The sequence below is a fragment of the Fringilla coelebs genome, assembly GCF_963513975.1.
Source record: "Fringilla coelebs genome assembly, chromosome: 1".
Taxonomy (NCBI): domain Eukaryota; kingdom Metazoa; phylum Chordata; class Aves; order Passeriformes; family Fringillidae; genus Fringilla; species Fringilla coelebs.
The window spans coordinates 71,277,260-71,302,363 of record NC_140028.1 but is presented as its reverse complement, the minus strand read 5'-3'; the positions used below and the strand labels follow the sequence as shown (position 1 = coordinate 71,302,363).

The 25,104-nt window shown below is 37.2% G+C and overlaps 1 protein-coding gene across 1 annotated transcript in view; it reads left to right on the top strand.

Annotated features, from left to right (window-relative positions):
• ABCA13 (ATP binding cassette subfamily A member 13) overlaps positions 1–25,104 on the top strand; it is a gene marked incomplete at its 5' end in the record, with an annotated part of 141,735 nt that overhangs the window by 37,878 nt on the left and 78,753 nt on the right. Inside the window, 8 exons of the mRNA XM_084205829.1 lie at positions 261–395; positions 1,805–1,942; positions 4,625–4,814; positions 5,654–5,872; positions 7,988–8,184; positions 8,929–9,086; positions 9,479–9,709; positions 14,926–15,016. Coding sequence (XP_084061955.1) covers positions 261–395; positions 1,805–1,942; positions 4,625–4,814; positions 5,654–5,872; positions 7,988–8,184; positions 8,929–9,086; positions 9,479–9,709; positions 14,926–15,016 — 1,359 coding nt within the window. The remainder of the gene's footprint in view (positions 1–260; positions 396–1,804; positions 1,943–4,624; positions 4,815–5,653; positions 5,873–7,987; positions 8,185–8,928; positions 9,087–9,478; positions 9,710–14,925; positions 15,017–25,104) is intronic.

Genomic DNA, 25,104 nt, shown 5'->3' with positions numbered 1-25,104 from the left:
CAGCTAAAACTTCATAAACAACCCTTTCTACAACATTTTCTCTACATTTTCTCCGCAGCAGTGTCACCTGCTGTTCTAAAGACAGGCTTGTAGAGGCATAGAAATTTTTTTCTGTTCATTAGGTTTACTGTTATTAACCATGGTTTGTCTTGTGCCAGTGCTTGAATGCCCAGAAGTGCATGGTGTTGTTGTTTTTGTGATCTTTAATTCTGTGCTGATCTAGCTTTGACCTTTAAAAAAATCATTATTATTACTACCAGGTATTCAGTGGGATAATGTGCACCAGTCAACAACACAAGGAGGATACATGACCTTTGGATGGATGTGCTGGATGATGTTCTTTGACTCCATTTTATATTTTGTAGGTGGCTGGTATTTCAGCAATATTTTTCCTGGTAAGATCATGGGCTTGTTTTTATTTCATGTTTTTGAAGAAGTTATTTAATATTATTCATCTATTAATATTTTCACAATGTAAACATTCAGTCACCATAGGAAACACTTATTGTGGCATTGTCTTTCTTGGTTTTATGCAAATAAAACAAAAATATGTATTTTTCTGAGATATGGTTCTGTTGTGCAAAACTGTCTGACTTTCTTTAGGGACTGGGAAACAACATCTTCCTAAATGCATAAGTACTAACTAGTGCTAACAAATGGACTAGAATTTGTAGCCAGGCATGAAATATCTTTTGTTTGCTGATGGGTATGCCAAATATTTGATAGAATTAGGAATTTATTGGATCTTCAGAGTAAGAGGGCTTAGTCTAGAAGCAAAACTTCCTGGAAAAGTGGTGAATCTCCTCTCAGTACCTGGGCTGAAACCCATGAACAACAGCATGTTTTCAGATCAAAAAAACTTCAGACAGCACAGTAGCTGTATCTCGTTCCAAATCAGTCCACAGTCCAGTGTGTAGAGAAAATGAATTGATTTTCAAGTGTATTTTCAGAAAGTAGTGGTGTGTTTATTTAAATTTTTTCATGAACCAAGTTTTATAAATCTTATTGAATTGGTTGATGTGCTTTAATCATGGCCTCATGCCTCACTGTATGTTTTACCTTTCCTCTGATGATTTACCTTTTCTCTGATTTGCATATGTAGCTTTTTCTTCTGGCTACTTTGTATGTCTTTGTTTATTAAATTAAAATTAATTTTGCCTTGAAGGATAGGAGTGGATGGAATATGCAATTGAATTTAAAAAGCTTTATCTTCAATTGACACTTGTCCTTCAGTGTCAACTCCACACTCCAAATGTGGACACTCCAAATAGAGACAGTGTGTATTGTGTGATGGCTAAGTAATGCCTGAAAAGATCAGGCACTGCCAAAGATTAGTTTGTATACAGGACTGTGTTTTTGCCCTTTTTGTTTGTGCCATAGTAAGTGTTTCTTTTGATGGCTGATTTGTTTGCATTTTGCAGATATTAATGGAAGAACTGGTGCAATGGACTATTTTTATAATAAAATAAAATAGGCTCTTTCTCTTGGCAGGCTATTTGGTGCATTTTCTTCCCTATGGGTTTACAAGATTATGTTAGGTCTATGATTCTATTACACTTTGAAGCTGATTTGGAGACAGGGTAAAGCATCACTGAGGCTTGATTATTTTATGGAAGGACCTAGTTTTGTGACCAAATGACTTTTTTTTGGTATTTTATTAAATTTTTTAAGTAAAGAAAAGTATTTGGGCTAATTAAATGGTCTAACCCACTCATTGTAAGCAACAATAGGACATTTTTAGTCTACAAACAGATGCAAAATGACTATAAAATTTTCAACACTTTGTATCATGATTCTAACATAGGAAAATTTGGATTGAAGAACCGGTGGTACTTTCCCTTTACTGTTTCCTACTGGAAGAACCTGTGTGGTACAGAGAGAAGCAAGGGACATTATCTGAATTCTAATATGTTCTTCTTCAATGAAAACTTCCAAGAAAAAGGTTTGTAGTAATAGAATTTGATCAATGCCTTTTTTTTCTGGATGGCGTACTAGTCATAGTCAATCTGCTTTTATCATTGCTTGGTCCTGTATTATATGTTTAGTTCTTGTCCATTTCTCTCATTCATTATGTAGCATATACTATGAATATTATATAGTAACTCTTTCATTTTGCTACCCTCTGTAATGATTGATTAATTCTGTGAAAACTATTGTATAGAAATACTTAAAAAAACTCTTAGAAAGATGTAAAAGAAGTATCTCTTGGGTTCATCCTGTCCCAGTGTATTGCCACTTTGCACTGTTTGGATCTTTTGGAAGCCACTGAACCCTTTCCTACTCTTAATGAATCCCAAATGTGTTGTGCTTTATTTACTTTTTTTTAAAATTTGCTTCTTGTTTCAGTCAAAAAATTAACTCTGTTCTCTTTTTTCTCTTCTGTTTCTAATTTCCCTCTTCTAAAATCACTGTTATTTCTGTCTCTGCTTCTTAGCCATTTGTCTAGAAAGCTGTTATTGTAAATAATTTTTATCAGCCTCCAAATAATTTCACTGCTCTTCTATGTATGTTCGTTTGCTTACAATTAATTCAGATTTTTTTACCTTTTTCCCCATCTCCAGTCCCTTTAAGGATGTTCCTACATTTAGTTTAGGTTTTGTAAATGAAGGAGTAAGTCACTCTCACCTGCATTCCATCTTGGGCCTTAGAACAGCATGATGGGTTGTTGTGCTTTTTTTGGGAGTTACAATATCTTAGAAATGATCCAGTTGTCTGTAGCATAGGTGAAGAAGCTGAACAACTCAGCAGTTTTACATACAGCTGTCTCCTAGATTGGAGCAGACTTCAAAATGTCTTGAGGTTCATTTTAAACACTCGTGGAAAAACAATTTGTATGAGTTTTGTCTGAATTTCTGCAATTTGGAACAACTCCATTTTGTTAAGAAAATTGTTTTGGTCCTTACATAAAATGAAGATTTCCAGTGTTTCCTGGATTCACCACGTAATGTGCAGAAAACAAAGACTTAAACTTCTCTGCCTGACCAGTTTTAGTGTGGTTTCTGGCTCAAATCATTTCAGCGATTTCCTCGTGTCATGCGGTTGATAGCAAATTGTGTGTGAATGGTAACACTGTCTGCAGCAAAGGAGCTTGCTGTCCTTTAAAAGAATGGTGTGCCATTGCCCTGACAATGGGATAAATGCAGCCACGGAGCATTTTCCAGGAAGAGCAAAGTGGCTTGCTTCCAGGCAATTTCTTCCCTTGTTTTATACAGGCCAGGCAAGGGCTGGTCCCAGGGGCATGGAGAACATTTAGGAAATCAGAGATGTGTGAGGGAGGAGCTGGGAGTGCAGGTCCTGCCAGCTGGAACCACAACTGCAGCAGGGCTGGCAGTGACCAGGGTGCTGCGTGCCCACTTGGAGCGCCCCTTGGGAGGAGTCCCAGGGGAAGCAGTTTAGTGCTTGGGAGTAACTTGGAGTTCTCCCTCTTGAGTCTTTCTCGAGCTACATTGTCTGAGGCCCCTCTGCACTTAAATGCTTTTTTGTTAATTTAAAGAATGCAAATTTAGGAAACAGCAGAAAGGTTCGTAGAAGAGAGGAGCATGGGTGGGAGATCTCAGTAGTGCCACAACTGCTGGTAGTAGCTTGCTAGCAAGTGACCTCAAGTTTGGAATGAATTTTTGCCAGAAGCTTAAAATTGAGTGTGAAAGCAGCAAAACAGCTTCTTCATTCACAGTGTAAACAAACCAATAATTGAAATAATTATGTATTTTTTATTTATAATTTGATTTATATGATTCAAGATTTTTATGTAGAGGATAGTTCTCTGTTCTTGTAATATTTGCATTTTATTTATGTAAAATTATTGCAAAGAATATAACTATAAACCATAAATATATTATGTGTATGTATATGCATAAGAATAATTCTCTCTTCTCATAATTTCAGGCATAAAAGTTTATTCTTTGGACTAACATTCCAATCTGGTTTGCCTTTGCTTAAAAATAAAAAAAAATCAACTCACTTCCAGATTTCAAAGTAGTAATGAGTCAATAAAATATTAAACATGAGTAGTGCAAACCTGACATGGAAAGGAAGGCCACTTCATTGGTGTCATATGGCATCTCAGTTTCCTGAGGATGTTACTCACAGCAAGAAGACTGTTGGATATCTGCTTGCCTTGAGCACCTTGAATTATGCTTGGACTAGGCTGCTGCTTTGAATCGTTTCAGAGATCTGCTTGGCTTAGTTGGCTGAGGGGAATTGAGATGATTAACTGCCCGTGCCTGTGAATGTTATATCAATATTGTGTGCCTGAAATTGGATGACATATGAAGTAGCATACACAGTTAGAATATTCTAACGCTTATGGGCACAAAAAATTATTCAGGTAATATTATAAGTATTTTAACTAGAAATAAAATATAGCAACTATTTTATGACTTTATCAGGACATGTGTAGACATGCACATAACTCAGCATAACAAATGGGCCAAATTCTTAGCAAATATTAATTGGCATGGTATCTTGCATTTCAGTGTAGTTTTTGTCGGTTCAGTCAATTTGAACATCTGTTCTAGGCCTTGGTAAACGGTAGCAGAAGTTAAGTAATTTTGTTATTCCTTTTATGCACAAACACACATTTAGATTCAGCAACCTGCTCGTTCTGCTACTCTTCCCCACACAGACCCAGCACCTCAGGGCTGGAAAGTCCCTTGCACTGAAGGAGCCACCACCGTTGGTGTGGTGCTGCTGTCCCTCACCAAAGAGCACGTGGATGGTCAGAAGGCTGCTGTTAAAGATCTCAACCTCACTTTCCATAAGGGCCAGATAACAGCGCTTCTGGGACCTAATGGAGCTGGAAAGACAACAGTTATGTAAGCCTGAATTTAATGCCACTACTGTCCCCTCTGATCTCCACTGTGCTTTTTTGGTTTAAAATTTGGTGAACTGTTTGCTATGCTTTTTCCCTCCCCAAATATATATTTGATACACTCCCCAAAGCACATGGAAAGTGAGGGTTGCATATCTATGACAAAAGGAATGTAATGAGTAGAGAACTGATTCTTCTGTGTCACTAGAACCATGATGTGATATCCCAGGAGCAGCTTAGGTAGGACTTGGGCATGTCTGGTTGGGGAATTGAACACATCTTGGAGTGTTCTTTTTTTGGAATTTTATGGTGGTTTTGTCCCTAGAAATTGCAGGGGACTTCTTTCTTGGCAGTTGACCAAAAATGAAAGTAATAAAATGAAAAATGGCCTTAAAAAATGTCTCAACTAAGAAATGTATGTTTCTACCTTTCTATTAGATATAATCAGCTTTCATCAAGACAGTGACGCAGGATGGGACCTAACTGGGAAATGCTCCTCACAAAATACCCACGTGGAGAAGGAAACAACCACCTGTTAAATTTGGCTGGGGAAAAAAAATCTTTCTCTAGATGAAGGGAAATTAAGAACTCTTGAGATCATATTCAAAAAACAAAACAAAAAACTCACCAACAAACCAACCAACTAAAAAAACTCCCCAAACCCAAAAAGCCACCGAAAGCAAAAAGTAGCTAAACCCAAACCCAAAACATTCGTGATGTCTCTATAACTATACTCAACTGAATTGGTGTTACTCTAAGGATGTTGAAACATGCCTCAGGATATCTAAGGGATTTGCTAATTGCACATTATCTTGCTGATTTATTTTTATTTTCTTATGTCAGATCCCTGTTGACTGGTCTGTACCCACCAAGCTCTGGCACCATTATTGTTGATGGGAAGGACATACGGACTGAGCTGGCTGCCATCAGGACAGAGCTGGGTGTTTGTCCCCAGTACGACGTCCTGTTCAACACGCTGACAGTGCGAGAGCATCTCCTGCTTTACGGGTCAGTGAAGGCCCCTGGGTGGACAAAAGAACAGTTGGATGAGCAAGTCAGTGGGTGAGTTTTCCTTCCTTTTCTGGACATCTGTCAAGTAAATTGGTAATGACCGTTGCAAGCCACCCAAATAAAAAAGAGAAAATGCGAAACTTGCGAGGGAAAAACAGTGGAAAATGCAGGGTTTTGTGAGTTTTCGTTACATTTCATGTTCTGAAATCATGACTTGAAAATAAATTTCCTAGTGTCTAACTATTACTTGAATATATTTGTAGAGGGAACTGTCAATAATTAAAAACCTGGTATGCAGAACCATCAAATAATGATGTTTTCACTGGCATGGAGTTGGTTAGCCTTGTAAAAGTTGCAAGGGTTCCATCTCATGCTGTCTGCCTTACCTCTATTCTTGATGGAGAAGCAGATAGAAAGAAAACTGCTGTGCTTGCCCCAAGTTTTTAAATAAATCAACAAAATGACTTTATAAATTTATTATCCTGTATTTCTTCACATGCAGCAGAAGGAAGGTTAGAAAACCAGAAAATCCAGGTAAAGGCAGTGATTGCTACTATATTTTTAAGTAAGCCATCTCATTTCCCTTTGCCAAATCCAGCCTTGAAATGTTTTTAATAAATGACGAGGTTTTAAAAAGAAAAATGCAATAGCAAAAGTAAGTCAGAGCTCTGACATGAACTCAGAGGATTTGCCACTTGTCAGGTGAAAAACATTTGCTAGTATTTTTGTGCTGATACGTCTCCAATATAGGACTAGATCTTAATTTTTCCTAGTGTATATTAAACTAACAAGTGAACTGTACAAGCTGAGATCTGGTTCATTAATAGCAAACTGCATTTATTCTACTTCAGAAATAAGAGATATGTTTTTCAAACAGCGTGGCAGCATAAATAGTTTGTGTTTACCTTCTTATTCATGCCAGACTCAGTGAAGGGCTAGGCATTTCCATGCTTCAATGGAAACAAATGTCAGGTTGATGGGACTCTTCCTTAAGTGTACAATCAGGCATATGCAGAGGCACTTCTGGCAAAGTGGCTTTACTTTTTGGCAGCAATCATAAAAGCCTGTGACTTTTAAATTTGGATCTGAACAAACTCAGGTGTGGACACCCTGTCCTCTGCAGAAACAACAGAAGGAGTTCTCTAGAACTACAGAGACAAAACAGACTTAGTAAATGGTTTAAAATGGATGCAAAATAATATTCTGTATCTTAATGTACTTAGACTGCTGAATTGTATTTCCAGCAGCAGTCTGTCATACTAATGGCACATGAGAACACTCAGAACTCTGCAGGCCTTGCTACTAAGAAAAACTATTTTTAAAGGCAACAAATGTTTTAAAAGACTTCTGAGAAATTAGAAAAACAAAAGAATGAAGCAAAAACTTTTTAACTAAAAAAGTGGACTTCTAAAGAGATTAAGAATAATTTTTCTCACTATATATCTGTAGAACAGCTATTGAAATGTGTTTTCTTAAAAAATGAGAAATTCTCTCAGGGTAGACAGCATTGCTTACAGACTGCATATTCACTGAAATGATTCAGGAGTTTAGCTCAGGACTGTCGAGCCTTCTATCAGCTTGCCAAGCTGATAGCAGCTGAAAGCTCTTAGGTCAGTGACTGTATGCTCAGTGTAATGAAAAATAAGCCAAAGGACTTATAGAGTTGCCTTTATTAATCATGTTTCCATACCATGCTCAGATACAAGACCAGCATCTTGCGAGGGCTGAATTGGAAACAGCTGTAAGATATCTCCCAGTCCTTAACATAGGAATTAGATTAAATTTGATTAGATAGTATTATTCTACCCAGGGGTCCCTAATCAGTTTATTTCACAAAACTAGCAGCCTTTATCACTATTTAAAGGGGCTATAATCTGTAGCTTGCTGAAGTTGTTGGACAAACTAGTGTTAATTTTATTATCTTTCATTTAAAGTTGGCCTTTACAATATTATTTAAAATCTGTGCATCTGAGGATGATAAGCGTTTATGCTTTGTAGGTAGAGATTTTTTGTTCCTATTTGTTTTTGATGCCAAAGTATATAATCATACAGTGATTTTATTGCTTTCCATTTACAGTGAATTTTCAGTACTTGTTCTCTGAGTGGCTGGAATGTGACTAGAAAAGCATTTTCAAAATTGATCCTGCTTCTGTATTCCCATTTCAGAGCTCTGGAAGATGTGGATTTATCCCAACATCAGTACAAACCTGTTGGAGCCCTTTCTGGGGGAATGAAAAGGAGGTTGTCAATTGCCATCTCCTTTATTGGAAACTCAAAGACAGTTGTTCTGGACGAGCCCACCAGTGGAGTAGATCCATGTTCTCGCCGTAGCATCTGGGATGTTCTTCTGAAGTACAAAGCTGGTACAAAGTTTATGTGCATCATTTGCTTCTTATTTTCTTTTCTGAATTTTCTTTTCAATAAATTTAAACCAGATAGTCAAAATGTAGTCAAAATATTATCAGAAGCTAAATACATTAATTTCTGAGGAAACATTAAGTTAATCTTGGTAACTTTAAGGCAAGTTAAATGGAATTACAACAATTATCTGCTATTGCACAGAAAGATGCCCAATCTTAAAAAAGACTGAGCTTAGTCCTAAGTCCTGTCCTGAAGTTTCTGCCCTTTCTTCAGCTTCATAAAATTACTTTCTGGTTTCCCTTTCCTATTTGGCATGTATTTATATATAGATGCTTATGTACTTCTAATTAAAATTTATTCATCGTCAGTCTGCTACACTAATTCTAAAATTGATTGTGGGACGCAAACTCTTCAGCTAGTGAGCCCTCAATTAGCTGTAATAACTCACATTGAGTGATCCATTGAAAGAGACACTGCTGTAATGTCATTTTAAGGAATTTCTTTAGCCTTTAAAAGAGATGGAGGTTCTAAAGCCTTAGTATTGTTTGCTATGTATAAAACAGGGCAAAGTGAGTTTAGAACTGAATCTAACTCAATTTCTAGTTCTGACAGCATATTTTGTTTGTGTCCTGCATTTAAGATTTTGAAGCATCCTGAAAATATGTTTCCCTAGGACTAAAGAACCCTTGTGAGGGGTTTCTCTAGAAATCAGGTTTTGTAGACATGTTCCAATCTTTGTCCTGCAGGTTGCACTCTGATCTTCACCACTCACCACCTTGATGAGGCCGAGGTGCTCAGTGACCGCATTGCCATCCTGCAGCGTGGCCAGCTGAGGTGCTGTGGTTCTCCCTCTTACCTGAGGGAGACATATGGCCAGGGACACAGTCTAACACTCATAAAAAAGGTAAGTTAAAAATGTACTGTACTGAACTGCAGGGTGCCTGCCAAGTACATTTTAAGGGAGATGCATGTCCCTGCCAGGAAGTAATATGTTTAGTAATATGATTATTAGAGAACGAGCAAAACATGTTTTTATTGGCTTCCTTGGTTGTTTGGGTGGGTGGTATTATTATTGCTATTTAGATGAACACAATGGCATCTTTGAAAATGGTGAGTATCAGTATTTAGCTGAAAATAGGCTTGTCTCATTGTCCTTTATTCCTGGGAGGTAGTCTCTGTATCCCAGCTGTGATGCAGTTTCATTAGTGGAATTTTTTGTGCATGAATTCTAATATTAAGACCAATACTTCTGGAAATATTTCATTTTTTTTTGCATTATCATCTTTTTCTTCATAGCCCTCTGTGTTTGAAATCCAGGATCCTAAGCACATTGTTCAGGTCACTTCTCTGGTACAGACCCACATCCCAGAAGCCTTCTTGAAAGATAACAGTGGAACTGAGCTGACCTATGTGATCCCAGAAAGGGCAGATAAGACCTCTTTTAAAGGTCTTTTCCAAGCTTTAGATCAAAGCCTTCAGCATCTACATGTGACTGGCTATGGCATTTCTGACACAACTTTGGAAGAGGTACTTGTAGTTTTTCTGTGTAATGACATTTTCTTGGTTAGAGAATCTTGATTGTATCTTTTATACTGCACAATTTCTTGTGAGAAGCATGTTTTCAAAAAAGAAAAAAAACCAAACCAAAACAAAAAAAACACAAACAAAAAAACCCACCAAAAAACCAAAAAAGAGCAAGGAAACAAACAAAACCTCCCAAGTCAGGTAAAATCTATACTATATGGTTTTGCTTTGCTGTTAATTTCAGCACCTACTCTACTATGGCATATTTTTTTCTTTTAAGAATCCAATGTGAATACTGATGAACTGTGTAACCCTTAATTTTTTTTTTTTGCATTAATTTAAGGGAAATGTAATGTGTCATTGACTTTATGAGAAGCAGTGTTGTCCTAAGCCCATAGTATTGGAACAAGCTTTGGGCTTTCAAGTCTGGTGATTCAGCTCAGGTGACTCTTTGGACTGAAAAAAAAAATGCTAAGAATACATTTCAACTTACTAGTTCTGAAGCTTAGGACTTAGCCAAACTGTGTGATGAAATACCTAAAGAATATTTTCTGTGAATACCAGGAGATAAAGTCTTTGATATATGTATACATCAACATATATACCCACATAAATGTACATGTATGTATATGTATATACTAAATGGTTCAGAGGAAGAGAGTCTGTTATGCATCTTCATAATTCTGAATTTAGCTCTGTGTAAATAGCCATGTCAGCAAGAATTTATTTCCCTTGGACTCTTTTTATCCCATCTATAATTTCTAAATAACAAGATTCCCTAAACCACCACTATCCAAGTACTGTGCTCTAGATCCTTCAGAAATAACTTTTTTTCACTGCAAGTGATGACAGGAGACTAATGTCTCAGTGATTCCTCAGTGAGCTGAATCTGTGACTCAGTGAAAAGCTTGCTTTTGGCTGTTTCATGAAGGGGAAGTTTAAAACATCTTTAAATGTAGTATTAGATATTAAGGTATCATTCTTCAGCTTGAAGATTTAATGCATTAATTTGGGTTGATTTCTGTTATCTCTGCATCTCATCATTAGTTGTCGTTACAACCTCAATTCTCTATTATCTTATCCAAAAGCCTCTTTGCATTGGGAACTAAAAGGATAGCACATAATAGCACTGTTTAATCTATTCAAGCAATTCAGTCTGGAAACAAAGAACCTTGGCCTTAAAGGAAGAAACGTATTATAATTTTTTTTATCCTTTTTTTTGTTCTCTTATACACTTACCATTATTGGTTTTAATTCGGAGGGACACTCACACTCTCTAAAAATCGTATTCACTGGGGGAAAATGGACTTCCATTCATATTTCAAAGGAATCTTGAAGCGCTAACAAATCAGTTTCTGACACCTTTAAATCTCACTAATATTATATTAGCTCAAATTTAGGCTTTAGATATCTTTTCCAAACATTTGTATTTGTATATTTTATAATATTTGTAATCCAAAGTGTTGATAGAACCAAAAGGAGAGTAGAAGGGTAGTTAATTAAATTAAGCCTATGCTAAGAGCTCTCTGGAAGATGCTATTTCACTTTCTGGCAACTGGAGATTCCAAAGCTTGTTGCTTTCTTGTTTTCCTTTGAGGGGAGAACAAAACTATTGTAACATCTTTTCAAAATAAGATGTTCAAAATTTGTTGAGTACTGTTTTAAAATTATTTTCTTTGAAATGACCTGAGTGTTTGCATCAAAACTTTCCAGGGAAAGCCATATACCTCCTTGAAATTATGTGCACCTTCTAGAGAGATGCAGGGTGCTCCAACACATTCTGGTGGTGGCACAATCACATGAATCTATTTCACTGTAATGTCATTTGGCCAGACTTGTTTCCTCAAGCACTTTTTGTCCTTGACAAGAACAAGTCCTTAGTCAGATACAGACTTGCTAGTCAAAACAGAAATTAGAGAGAATTTCAGAGAGTTACAGAATTTCTCAGAACAATCTGAGTTGGAAGGGACCCAAAAGGGTCATCAAATCCAGGTCTTGAGTGCATGTCCCACATGGGGATTGACCCCACAACCTTGCTGTCATTAACACCATGCTCTGACTAACTGAGCAAGCTGGAGTTGCTAGGGCACGTGGGGAAAGGATGTTCTGCTGAGGTCTAGAATACACCTCCCTTTAGACATAGCAAGAACATACTGTCTCTTTGTCATGGTGCTTAATCCTGACTTTTCCATACCTGTGTGTTTCAGAAGGTACTCACTCTGTTAATAACATTGTTAGGCTAATACCATTTCTGTTCACAGTATCTGGTGCAGCATCAGGAAAATTATCATATCTTCTGTACAGTGTAGCCCCTAATTATTCCCATTCTTAAGAGGGTGTTTGAAAACTGGATACCATGGGGAGGACTGGGCAATGCAGGTGGCCTTCTGCCTTTATAGCTGTATCAGAGTATGTGTCAATGAAGCTGCAACAGACATAGGATGTATTAGAAAAGCATTTGGTGAGTTTGTTTATTTTTTTTAAGGTATAACTACATCCTATCTACAGGGTCTTAATGAGATTAAATAATTAAATGTGTCTGCAGCTATTTTGGCCCTGAAGTAAACATATGCAGGCAATGTTTTGTAGTGTAGGCATTGTCCTAGCCACAGATGTGTAGTTACTTTGTGGTTTCACCAAGTGGTTGATGCACCTGAAGGACAGGATGTCATCTGGAGGGAGCTAGACAGGATCAAGAATTGAGCCCATGGGAATCTTGTTAAACCATGAGGTTTAACAAGACCAAGTTCAAGGTGCTGCCCCTGGGATGGGGCGACTCCCAGTACTAACACAGGCTGGGGATGAACAGATCAGAGCAGCCCTGCCCAGAAGGATTTTGGGGTGCTGATGCATGAGAGACTGGGCATGACCCAGCCATGGGCACTCACAGCCCAGAAAACCAAATATGTTCTGGGCTGCATCCAAAGCAGCGTGGGCAGCAGGGCCAGGGAGGGGATTCTGCCCCTCTGCTGTGCTCTGGTGAGAGCCCACCTGCAGAGCTGCATCCAGCCCTGGGCACCCCAGCACACAAGGGACAGGGACCTGTTGGAGTGAGTCCAGAGGAGGCCACCAAGGTGAATAGATGGATGGAGAACCTCTCTCATGAGGAAAGGCTGAGGGAGTTAGGATTGTTCAGCTAGAAGAGGAGAAGGCCTTGAGGTGACTTATTAGTGGCCTTCCAGTACCTGAAGGGAGCCTATGAGACAGAGAGGGACTTTTCACAAGAGCGTGCAGTGACAGGACGAGGGGGAGTAGGTTTAAATTAGATGTTAGGAAGAAATTCTATTTTGTGAGGGTGGTGAGGCAGTGGATCAGATTGTCCAGAGGAGCTGTGGGTGCCCCATCCTTGGAAGTGTTCAAGACCAGGCTGCATGGAGTTCTGAGGAATCCAGTCCAGTGGATGGTGTTCTTGTCCATGGCAGAGGGGTTGAAACTAGACAATCTTAAAGGTCCTTTCAAACACAGGGCATTCAGTGATTCTATGATTCTGTGGTTGGAGTTTAGTTTGGTTTGCTTGACAGAATTGGATTTCACAGCCATCAGCAAGCAGGTCCAAGAAAACAAATTAGAATGTGGCTTTAGACTGTCAGGATCTGCCTCCAGGGTCTAATACAGAAATATAAGGCCAGAAATTTCTGGCCTTGCAGTTGTTAATGGCTAAAGTTGTTCCCTGAAAGATGGCAGGTAACAAATGCAATCAATAACCACTGTTAAATGGCAATTATATTGACTAAGCAAAATATGGTTTTTGTAAGAGTCAGACCTTAGAAAGTCAAGAAATATCTTTCAAGAGCTATAAAGTACTTCACATTGACTGGTTTTTATTGTCTATTGTATGAGCTCCTTGGAAACAAGGAATTTTTTGTTATAGCTGAGATCAGATTCTTTTGTGGGAAGAAATAAATGGTTTCTTAATGATTTCTGAAAGTTGCACTGTGGGTATAATCTGTCTTACAGCTCAACCCAAACAGAGAGGAAAGAGCAAAAGAAAACTTTCGTCAAGAAAAAGAAAAAAATATGGTTGTTCTTTTCCTGTTTAATTTGAGATGCTCATGGTACCTGTATTTTCTGTAAATTTTTCTTTTTTTTCTTTTACTTGAGGTTCTTAGATCACTCTTTAAATTGCAGTTTGGGTTAAGATAAGAAAATGTTAACTGTGTTTTTAGTTTGAGCTTACAAGAAGTGGGGAATGTTTGAATAAGGCTCACTTTGAAAGCTTCTGCAAGGCTGAAGTACAGATAAATGAAATTCATGTCTATGAAATTCAAAGGGCTTTATGTGGACAGAACTGTGAAACAGGTTTAAGGAAAAAATAGTAGGTTGAACACATATCTGTTTGGCAAAGTATATATACCATTCAAATAGACTTCATGATTATGAAGTTGGTGAATTCTGTGGGGTTTTTATAATTTTAACTCCCTTCTGACATGCATTCCCCTACTTTAGAAAAATCAATCCTTTCAATTTCAATTTAGTGCATATTTTTAGATTGTTGCTTTTATAAAAAAGTAATGTCAGTTTTTCTCATCATGATTTTAGGTAACAGGATCCTATCATCTCTACCCAGTTTGGGGTATGCACACTAATGTTTTGCTACGAAACACACATTGTTGCCCAGTCCCCTCTGCAGTACTAGTTTTACAAGACTTTGTTCACCTTGGTTGTCTCTGATTGCCTTGTCCTTTACATGTCTTTCAGTAACGTTATTGTCCATGTGCTTGCGTATGTCTAGGAACGTTTCCTGAGCGTCCCTAGACACTGTGAATTCCCTGGAATCTGCAGGTTCTCAGCTCTGTAGGATTTTGTACATTAGATTTAGATCTTCTAGTACAACTAGAGCTCTTTGGTAATGGTTCTAGAGCATCAGAAGAGAGTTAAGCTGCTTCCTTGGTAGAAATTGCAGTGACTGAGTTCCAGCACATACCAAGGCTTAGGAGCATAAAAAGTCAATCAAGGGCAGTCTATTGAAAAACCTTCACAGATGGCAGTGTTCATGGTCAGCAATGTTTTGCATGGGTACTTTTGCATCTATTGGTATTTATTTCATTTCCCTTATCGCCAAGATTTTAACAGGAGAGCTGAACTAATTTTATAGTCATATTCCAGCAAGGTGTTTACAGCAGTCAGTAGTAATTTCTGACAGTCTGGATGGTTTAGGATATATATAAAATAGTTTTAGAAAATTGATTCTAAAGTACTTTTTTTTACTTTCATGAAAGGTTTTTCTGAAGCTGCTGCAGGACTCAGAGAAGATGCCCTGTGTTCCACAGGCAGCACACCTGGACCATACAAATGGTGCTAAATCAGTCTGTAAGTAAATATGATGTGCCTTCTGGAGCAACTAGATTTATAAAGCTCAAAAACACAAATGTAAGCATACACAAAGTTCCCAAAGGTGAAGAATGCACAAGCAAATGGAGAATACTTGCTACCATCTGGTAATTTTTTTTGTGTGTCTGCCTTGGGAAGTAGTTTTTATATGCCCACTATGATTTACCTCTATCCCTTCACAGTCATCTTCCCCCCCTTCTGTGTACGTGTGCGTTCTCTCACTGCAGCAGCATTGACTTACTGCTTTGTACCAGTCCCTGGAAACTAATTATCCTCTTGGTCTCATACTGAAAATGGATAAATATTCAGACATATACCACAGATATAAAATCTCTACACACTAAGAAAAGTACACTCATGTTCATCTACACACAAATTCAAAGGAAGAAAAAAAAAGCTGGTTCCCCTTGTAGTAGGATATCATTTGTCTTCTTAAGTGGCATGTTATTTTAGGTTCCTTTACATCTTGTTTTAAAGAAAAACCTTCCATACTTTCTCTTTTTCTGCCGTGCAAGCCTGGTAGGAGGTCCTTCAAACACTTCTGAAAATGTAGGAAGATTTTTCTCTTTTAAAAATTCTCTTCATAAGAAGAATCACTAATCATCACTAATGATCATAAGGTGATGCCATTACAAAAGCCAAGACTCAAGTTCTCTAATGTCAATGCCCATCAAGTTGATGAATGTTTTCCCATTGGTTCTGGGATTTTCATGCTTCTCTACTTACCATGTTTCTTTCTATTTGAAGATTGACATTTAGATTATAGTTTTCTTTGGTTAGATGTCAAGCACTTTGTTCTATGTGCAGTACTTTTCATTTTGTTTTTATAAAGTACAGGCACAGGGAAGTCCTGATCTGTGGACCTTTAATGTTACTGTAACAGAAATAATAATTTTCAGCCAAGCTTTCTTTATTTGTTGAGATAAATTCAATTGAATCTGCCAGTAATAAGTAATCATTGCCAATAATGGTGGTCTAAGGTAAGACCTTTTCTCACAAAGGTAAAGCTTGAATAGATGACTTTTTCCAGAGGGTGTGGTTGCTGGGCTATTCTGTCTTGAATCAGTAAAGAAGTAAGCGTATGAAACTAAAACTACCTCACTAAGAAAATAAAATTGCCACTTTTGTCAGTGGTGAGAATGAGGCTTCTATTCAAAACACAGTTTTGAATATCCCTTATTTTATAACAGTCAATTTATTTATTCAAGACTCAGCTAGGACATCTGAACTAGATTCAAATCATAACAATCTGTCTTCTCCACATTGCATTTTCATTAAAGAGTAAGATTTACAGTTCCTAGAGTAATGAAGACAGTATATTCTACTGAAGAACTTGATATATTTTCCCATCTGCATCTCAAAATGTCTAACGTAGTATTTGTTTAAGTTATTACATTAATGAAGAATTGAGTAATCAGAGACTCTGTATTTTTTCACCCTGATAAATTATAGCAAGAATAGGTGATGATAATGCCATTTCTTTGGGGATGAAAGTACTGGAAAATTGTCATTCATTGCAGATGACTGTCATTCATCATTAAGGACAGTTGTGAAGTGTAGGCATAAGGGATCTGGGAAATGGTCATGAAAGGTATCCATCATTGTCAAAGTTAACCAGAATACTCCATGGGCAATAGCTTGACTTGTATAACTTTGTCTTTGAAAGCAGGTTCAAAGGCAGTCAAACTTTCTTTTGTCAAAGTAGTCAAATGAATTTTCAAAACCCCTCAGAGCAAGCAGCTGGGATTATTGAGGAGATCACAGGATGCTGCTATTTGATTTGTAAAAGAATTTAGACTAGAGAGATGCTTTCACAAAGCACAGATCTGAGCTCAAGCAGGGGTGTTGGCTATCCTTTAATGTTGCTGAACTCTTGAGGTGTCAGGATTGTGCAGAAATCAAAATGCTGTCTAATGTCTCCTGGACTAGGAGGCTTAGCAGAGAGGTGTGTATGTCTTAAATGAAACTGCAGAAAATCAGTACTCAATTTAGACTGACCACCAATGCCAAAAACATGCAAGAGCCATTATTTCAGCAAAATTTGACAGTATCTCACTGAGGCCAGAGGTGAGATAATTTCTAGTTATGTTTTACAGTGTCTTAGTGTACTGTGATTGGAATTGAGTTAAATTTCTTCATAGCAGCCTCTATGAATGCTGTGTTTTGGATTTGTGACTGAAACAGTACTGATAACACACCAGTGTTTTGGCTATCACTGAGTAGTATTAGTGGTGCCAAGGCTCTCTCTTGTCCCTGCTTTTCCCATGTCCCTGCTATGAGTAAGCTGAGGATGGGAAAGAGGGTGTGAGGGGACACAACCTGGGCAGATGAGCTAAATTTGACAGAGAGTTATTTAATGTCACAGAGTGCTATTCTTGCCAACAAAAGCTTTTTTGAGGAGGTAGCTGTTCCTACCAGTGGCTGAGCATGTCTACTTGTGGGAGGTAGTGAGTGGTTGCCTTTGCATTATCTGGGTTGGATTTTTTTTTTTTTTTGTTTTTAGTTAGTTAGTTTGTTTTGAGTTTATTTTCTTTCCTTTACTGCTGAAACTGCCTGTGTCCTGACCAACAATTTTTCTCACTTTCTCTTTTCCTATTCTCTTCCCCATCCTGCTGGAGGAGGGGGAGTATGGGCGAGCAGCTGCTCGGTGCTTGGCTGCAGCTGAAGGTCAGCAATGAAAATAATGCAAAATAAACTCACAATTATTTGTGCATTTCTAAATACAAATGTTATAGTTAATTAGCTGTCCATTAATTAAATTAATTGTGGCAGTTTTAATATTGGTAATTTTAAAGATGCAAAGCACACTGTAATATATAGTGGCTTGTTTCCATTGTGAATGGTTTTCTCAAAATTTTTAGTTTTATTCCAATGGAAAAACCTTAGACTAAAACTCACCTTTTTGTGAAAACAGCTAGAATTTCTTTCAGTCAGGGATTACTGCGTGTGCAGACATAGTACATGGATATATTATAGTACAGTCATGCATTATTAATTTATACACAGCTGGAACACACAGTAATTATTGTTTTGTAGATGTATACAGAGCATGCAGAAAAATGGTTAGACTGAGCTTGCAATGACTGTTTGACAAGACCATTGAAGCCAAATAGCCTAGAGAAAATGCAGAAACCAACTCTATGGAGGCCAATAAAATTGTCATAATCCACAACAGGCAGTATATACACAGAAATAATCAGGGGAGCTAAGAGCAAGTCCAAAAGGTGAGTAGCTAACCATGGACAAATGACAAGATAATCTGAACATATGCAAAAACAGGTAATAGGCTAGTGAGAGGTCTTATTGGCTCATTCAGGGATCAATATTTTTGAATTAAGATACTCACATGTTTTGTTGAAGAGCCAAATTATTTAATTTTGTAGCATTTATTGTCTTAAAAATTCCTGGGACATACCAACTTTGGATCTAGTCCCTTCTGGCAGTAAACTAAAGTTGGAACCCTTGAACTAAAATGAAACTAAACTGTAGAAAATTCAAAACTGATTATTAATATTTTTGCACACAGTAATCGATAACATTTGAATTTTCCTGCCATATAATGTTACAGAGACTGAGAGTATTGCAATATGTTTTCAAAAGCCAAAGAATGGTTGTTATTATTGGATGTATAACATAAACAGCTATAGTTACGGTTACAGTATAGTTACAGTAGTGCTATTAAGGCTTATATGCCTCTGGACTTCTTGGATAAGTTAGCCTCTGAAAGTATAGGTGTGGAAGCAAGTTGATGCATTACTACTTTTTAACATTGCTTAACCCTTTCTCTGAAGCAGCTGGTGTTAGCCATTTTGAACCATATTGGGCCAAATGTGACATTGCTCCTGATAGGATTGGTGGAATCAACAATATACAGACTCATAAAGCTCAGCTAAAAGCTAATTTACCAAGAAATTGCAGCTGACAAAAAGCAGTTGTTAATAGTGAAATATCAAAATGAAGAGCTTTTGTGAATTTCAGCTGGGTTTTAACTCTGCCTTTTATTTATCTTCATGACTGACACTGAAGTAAACATACCTTGCTGATGAAAAAGAAAGACAACTGCTAAAAGGTGATAAGTGAGACCAGTCCTAAGGACTGAATTAGTGCACTTAAAAAAATGAATCCATTTTAAATAAAGGGTATTTTAATTAAGCCAAATGCTAGGCATGTCTGCATGATGGGGAGTAATATCCTGGAAAGCACTGACTCTGAGTTATCTGCTGATCCTGGTTGAGAAGCATTTTAAGACAGCTAAGGTGATTTATATTTGAGCTGAATGTACAAAATTATGCGAAGAGGTCATTTTCACTATCCATTCAAAATTGATGAGACTGATGCTCCAATACTAGTACCACCCATCTGTCCACATTTTTAAGTTTGAATTACTTTAGGGAGAAATTGAGAATTCAGAAAGGAGCAGAGAAGAATTAATATTTAGAGGTTGGCAGTGAAGTCCTTAAAAAGGCACCACCAGGGCTCCTTTAACGTAGTTTATCAAAAATAAGATAGAGAAGTGGTTTGCTTAAAGATCCTGGGGTTTTTTGTGCATGGAGAATACGTCTGTTAAACCTCTTATTTAGGCAGAAGACAGAAATTAAATAAAGAAAGCAAAAAGTAAGCAAATATCTGTAATCTAAAGACAGGCAAGAGTTAATTAGCAGTTGGAGTTATTCTACCCAGGGAAGTGTGTTGCTTCTCCTGGTGCATTTGGCACAAGACTTGGGTCTTTGCAGAAAACGTGCTATAGTAAAGCGTGTTATGGATTTCTGCGCATGAGCAGCAGAGTGGAATTGGATGGCTTTTGGTAGATGATCAAGTGGCTTCTCCTATTCTTAAACTGTATCTGTTAATCTACTATGACTAATTGAGTTCACTGCAATTGCAAAAAAAAGGCTTGATGGTGATTTTTACAATATCCTTGAAGTTATATTTTAACATCCTTTTTTAAGTTGAGCTAATTTCTTTCAATTCCCTGTAAAATTTGCATGAAAGAACCTAGGAATTACCTCAGTGCTCCATCTTGCAAAATGTACCTTGATTTATGAAATAAATATCGTAGGCATGAAGTATCAGTGTCCCTGTTTAGAAGTAACTACTTCAGAGACATGAAGGAAGTTAACCCTACCTGCCTTCCTCACACCTCACATTCTACATAAACTATTGTTTCTCTCCCTCGTAATGTGGGGCCTATGTGTTCAACAAAATTTTCACTTAGATAATCAACACAAAGTCATACACATGGTGTCAGAAAGTATTTGTTGCTAATAGGTAGTCTTTAGGTTTTATATGGAAAGTAAATTCTGAGGGTTTCTTCCTGTGCTTAAGCTTACAAGTGGAGTGTATATTTTATAGATCTTTTTGCGTTTCTGTATTTGTATTTTTACAGGTGAAGAAAGTGTGTGTGTATGTACAAGTACTTTAAAACAGTTTTGCTTTATTAATGCTGTTGCACTAGCAACACAGGAATTTTAACTTCAATTATGCAAGCAATGTAAATGACCAATTATTTTAAGAAACTCTTATCAGGAGTAAGATGCTTACTTTTCATTCTGAAATGGAACATTGCTTAGGAAAGGGGCTTCATGAAATCTTCCTAACATCTTGCCTCATTTATTGAGTAAATACCCTAGATATATAGAAGGTGTGCTTCGCATCTTAGTTGTGCTAGTAAGACTCTCTTTGAGGCTGATGCTTCTACATGAAACTAGATTTTCAGCCGTCCAGTTCCTTCTCAAAAGTATCTCCTTTGGTGAACTTGTGGTCTCTGCTCTGTTGCTAAAACATTCCTTTTGTGCACCAAGAGTCCATAAAGACTTCAGCAGTATTCACAAATTTTCTTTCTCAATACTAGCAGCATTCTGCAGTACTACATGGTTTTTGTTTGGGGTTTTTTGTTTGTTTTTTTGTTTTCCTCAAAACTAAAAAAACCCCATAGGAGTTAAAGGGACAACATGTAAAGTAGCTTCAGTATGATGGGCAGTATGTGGAGCACTTAGGACTGCCCTTTTATTTGACAACTTTTTAATATGGTAAACTTGTTAAAAGGTGATACAAGATGTTTTTTACACTGTTGCTAGCCAATTCCTCATTTGAAATATAAGTGGGTCTTCATTATAGTAGACCTGGTGTTGGACTTCTGTATAGGTGGAAATTTTTAGCCTAGTATTTTTTTTCTATCTGTCTCTAAATCTATTTTACAGTTTATAGTTTATTTAGATTACCATATTCATTGGAGACATTAGAAAAAATGAAGCTGTTGTTTCTGCTAATCCAGATCCTTGAAGTTGTGTAATACTACTATTTATGAGATACCTAAATGCCTGAGATTATTCATCAAAGACATTTTTCAGTTATTTGCCATAGCTTCAGGTCTGACTAAAACATGCCTCCTGCAGAACTTTCAGTTTTGGATTGTTTCCCTGCACAAACTTTGATATGATTTTTGTATTAATAGAATAACTCCAGTAGAGACATGGTCTAAAAATATTCCTGATTATGGGAGCGGCAGTATTTTAGACCAAATACTTTGTTTGTATTAAGATTATACTTGCAAAAATTCTGAAAGTTAAAGTGAGTCAGAATGTCCTTGTCCATCATGGTGAAATCTGGGCCCTTCCAAAGTTGTTTCCTCTGTTTAATGTCTGAGTTTTCTCTTAGCAGTTCCAAGAGGCTTCTTCCAGAATGCTGTATGCAGTGTTTTCAAAGGCCACTCATGGCAAACTGAGCAGTTGCATGACAGAAGCCATCTGCAGTACACCAATGGACAGTTGTTGTTTAAAAGTTCCCTTTCTGGGAGTGACCAGTGGGAAATGTTTGAGAACACCTGGTTTGAATATATAGTTTTTTCTTCTGTTGCTCTATTTAATCTGTCTAGTTGGAAATGCTAAGATACTTCGCTTTAAGTCTCACACATAATGTTATGAGAAGTGGCAGAGCAAAGTTCAGATTTTATTGCTGCCCTGCCCTTTCACCAGTTTTTCACCAAACACTGCAAAAGTACTGTGGGTTGTAGCCCTGTTGTCTGTGTCAGATTCAATCTTGAAATCTTGTAACTTGAGTCTATAGGTTGAATTCAGTGGGTTAAATTCCAATGACTTTCTGAGTATTGATTTACAGCTCTAGAAAGAAGAGGAACCAATCTCAATAAGTGTGCTGCTTATTGTCATAAGAGGATATATTCTAGTGCACAAGATGTGGCTGATGGTTGTTGGCCTGTGCATGCATAAATGTATTCTTTCTCTTGGCCAGGTCTGACATAGCTATGATGCATATTAAATGAATTGGGATATTTTTTGCAATTCTGACAGTCTGTGCTTCTCTTCTACTGTTGTACCTTCAAAGAGTACAAACAGAAGGTGAAATTAGGCTTCCATTTTGTAGCCACAGTCTGTGCTTGTTTTTCAGCTCTTCCTATACTTGTCTACTCCTCCATGTGGCAATTCTTTGCAGGTGCATCACTGCAGGGGAGAAAGTGCTGCAATAAAAGGGTATCTATTTGCAAAATTATATCCGGGAAATTGAAATTAGCATAGTTGCTAATGTTGCAAGTTAACCATGCAGAAACTCAAAATCAGAGACCTAGGCGTTTCAAATCTGTACTAATTTTCTTTTCCAAGACATGATAGCCTGTCTACCTCACTGAATATTTGGGTTTTTTGTTTTGTGTTTTCATTTTTGTTTTGGTTTAGTTTGGTTTGGGTTTTGTGGTTTTATTTCCAAAGAATAGTCCCATCCCATAATGATGAAGTTGTACTAACCACAGTAGAGTTCACCACACAAGTCTAATAAAATTACTTGATGTTTAATTCAAACTTCTTTTTCAGCATGGTTTAAGATGACAAAAATCCCAGCTAGGATAAAGAGATATAAATTATGGCAAAGCAGGGAAAAAAACATGGAAATGGATCAAAAGAGATTGTTTTAGGCATCGCGAATGTAGAAATAGTTGAAATCCTCTATTTATGAATTATTGGAACAGTGCATTCAGTTGTGTGTCCTCCTCTTCCACCAGGCCCAGACTAGCTTGGGTGGCCATTCACCAGATTAGCTTGCCTGTCAGTGTACCAACTGTATTTGGCTCTCCACGGCGTCTGAAGGGTGATGGATAGGAAGACAACCCCATTGTTTCCCATTTCTTTATGCTCATGTACTGTTTCTGTTCTTATGGTTGGAGAAGGCAAAAAACCAGAGTATTTTGCACTAAAAATTAATTCCCTTCGTTGAAAGTAATGACAGTGCTTTTATAACCTGGAAGTGTTACATTCCCAAATAAATACACGCTCAGTCAAGTTTCTGCTATGGCTTCATTCCTGCCCATTTCCACACTAATAAAAACAACAAGGGGTGTTTTGACACCAGCTCACACTTGAGCAGCAACAAAAAACAATAACACAAGGGTGTTGTTTTTTCCTAGTTTTCTCCTAGCGGTAGCATTGTTTACTGTATGAGCCACAGTGCCTTGGAAACCCAATCTAAAGTCATGCCCTGTTGTTCCAGACACCCTACAGACTAATAGTAAGAATAAAAAACCCAGGTCCTTACCACCTCTGACAGCTTGTAGTCTAGTTTTAAGACTGAATGCAATGAGTAGATAAAACAAAAAAATAGGTTTGGGAAGGCAAGAGCATAAAGCAGGTCCACAGCAGAGGTCTCAGATCATCGTCTTTCTGAATATTTTATTTATTTGTTAAATGCCATTTGGACTTTCTTTCTTCCTCAAATTTACATTTAGAGTGTGGTTGTGATGCACATCTGTTTTAAAGTTTTTATTTACTACCAGACATGTGGTGCATGGTCTGACACTTTTACTTTTAGAAGACTTTCTGTTATTGAATATGAGTGATGACAAAGCTTAATGTTTTATTTTTTGCATTAATATGAAATTGAGTATTGCATTAAACAGAGGGTTAAAACAGTCAGGAAATTCTGTAGGCATGTGAGTATTAGTTATATGTTAATTAAAGAGGCTGGCTTACCTTCTTTCTGTCTTGAATGGGCATTTCAGATATTTAAATTCATATTTCATATAATAGAATGATAATGTTGGCTATAAGTAGTTGTGATTGTGAACATATAAAGGAAGGGAAAACAAGTATCTAATTTTTAATTTTAATCAACTTTGTATAATTGTGAAGAAATATTTTCCTTGCATTCGGTGGTGCTCATCTCTTTATCTCTTGTTCATACCTCTAGTATGCTCTAAATTTGAGAAAATGCAAGTTCTTGAAATTCAAGGATGATATTCATAATGTGAATTAGGCTATGCTATGCCTGGAGAAAAAATAAAGAGCTTGAGTTCCATTCTTTTTTTAAAAAAAAGCACTTAAAATCTGTTCTGTTTTGTAGATCTTTGCAGCAACATAGTGTTATTGTGGTTGAATGTCAAAAAAGTAGATTCAGATAGGGACTCTGACCAAGTTCACCTAGTAAACTCTACAAAAGTTGGAGAGCTTGGGGGACAGGTATAGTCATTTGTGACATTTAATGAGCTCTTGAGAATCTGAGTGATGTACTCTATTCAGATTATTTTGAGAACTATCTTGTATATCCCAATGTATTCTCCCCAATTGGGTCATTCAGTACTCAAAAATTAGTCTTAATTTTAATTATTTCCCAGTCCGAATTGTTGCCTGTCTGAAAACTATCCCATGGAAGGGTTAAGGTCCAAGAGGAGTAGAGTATTTTAGATTGGTGCATGAAGTGTTTGTATGGGTCATATTTCATGTGGAACTTTAGGCTGAAAATCCCTTGTTTTAACAGTTCCTCCTCTCCTATAACAAAATAATAAAAAAAGAATGGAGCTCAAGTTTTGGTTAACAAATTTACAGAATCACTTAGGTAGGAAAAGACCTCTGAGATCATGAAATCCAACCTATGACCTAACACCACCATATCAACTAGACCATGGCTCTGAGTGCCACATCCAGTCTTTTCTTAAACACCTCCAGGGCAGTCACTCCACCACCTTATTGAGCAGCCCATTCCAATGTTGCATCACATTTTTTGTGAAGAAGTTCTTCCTAATGTCCAACCTAAGCCTCCCTTAGTGCAGCTTAAGACTCCACTTG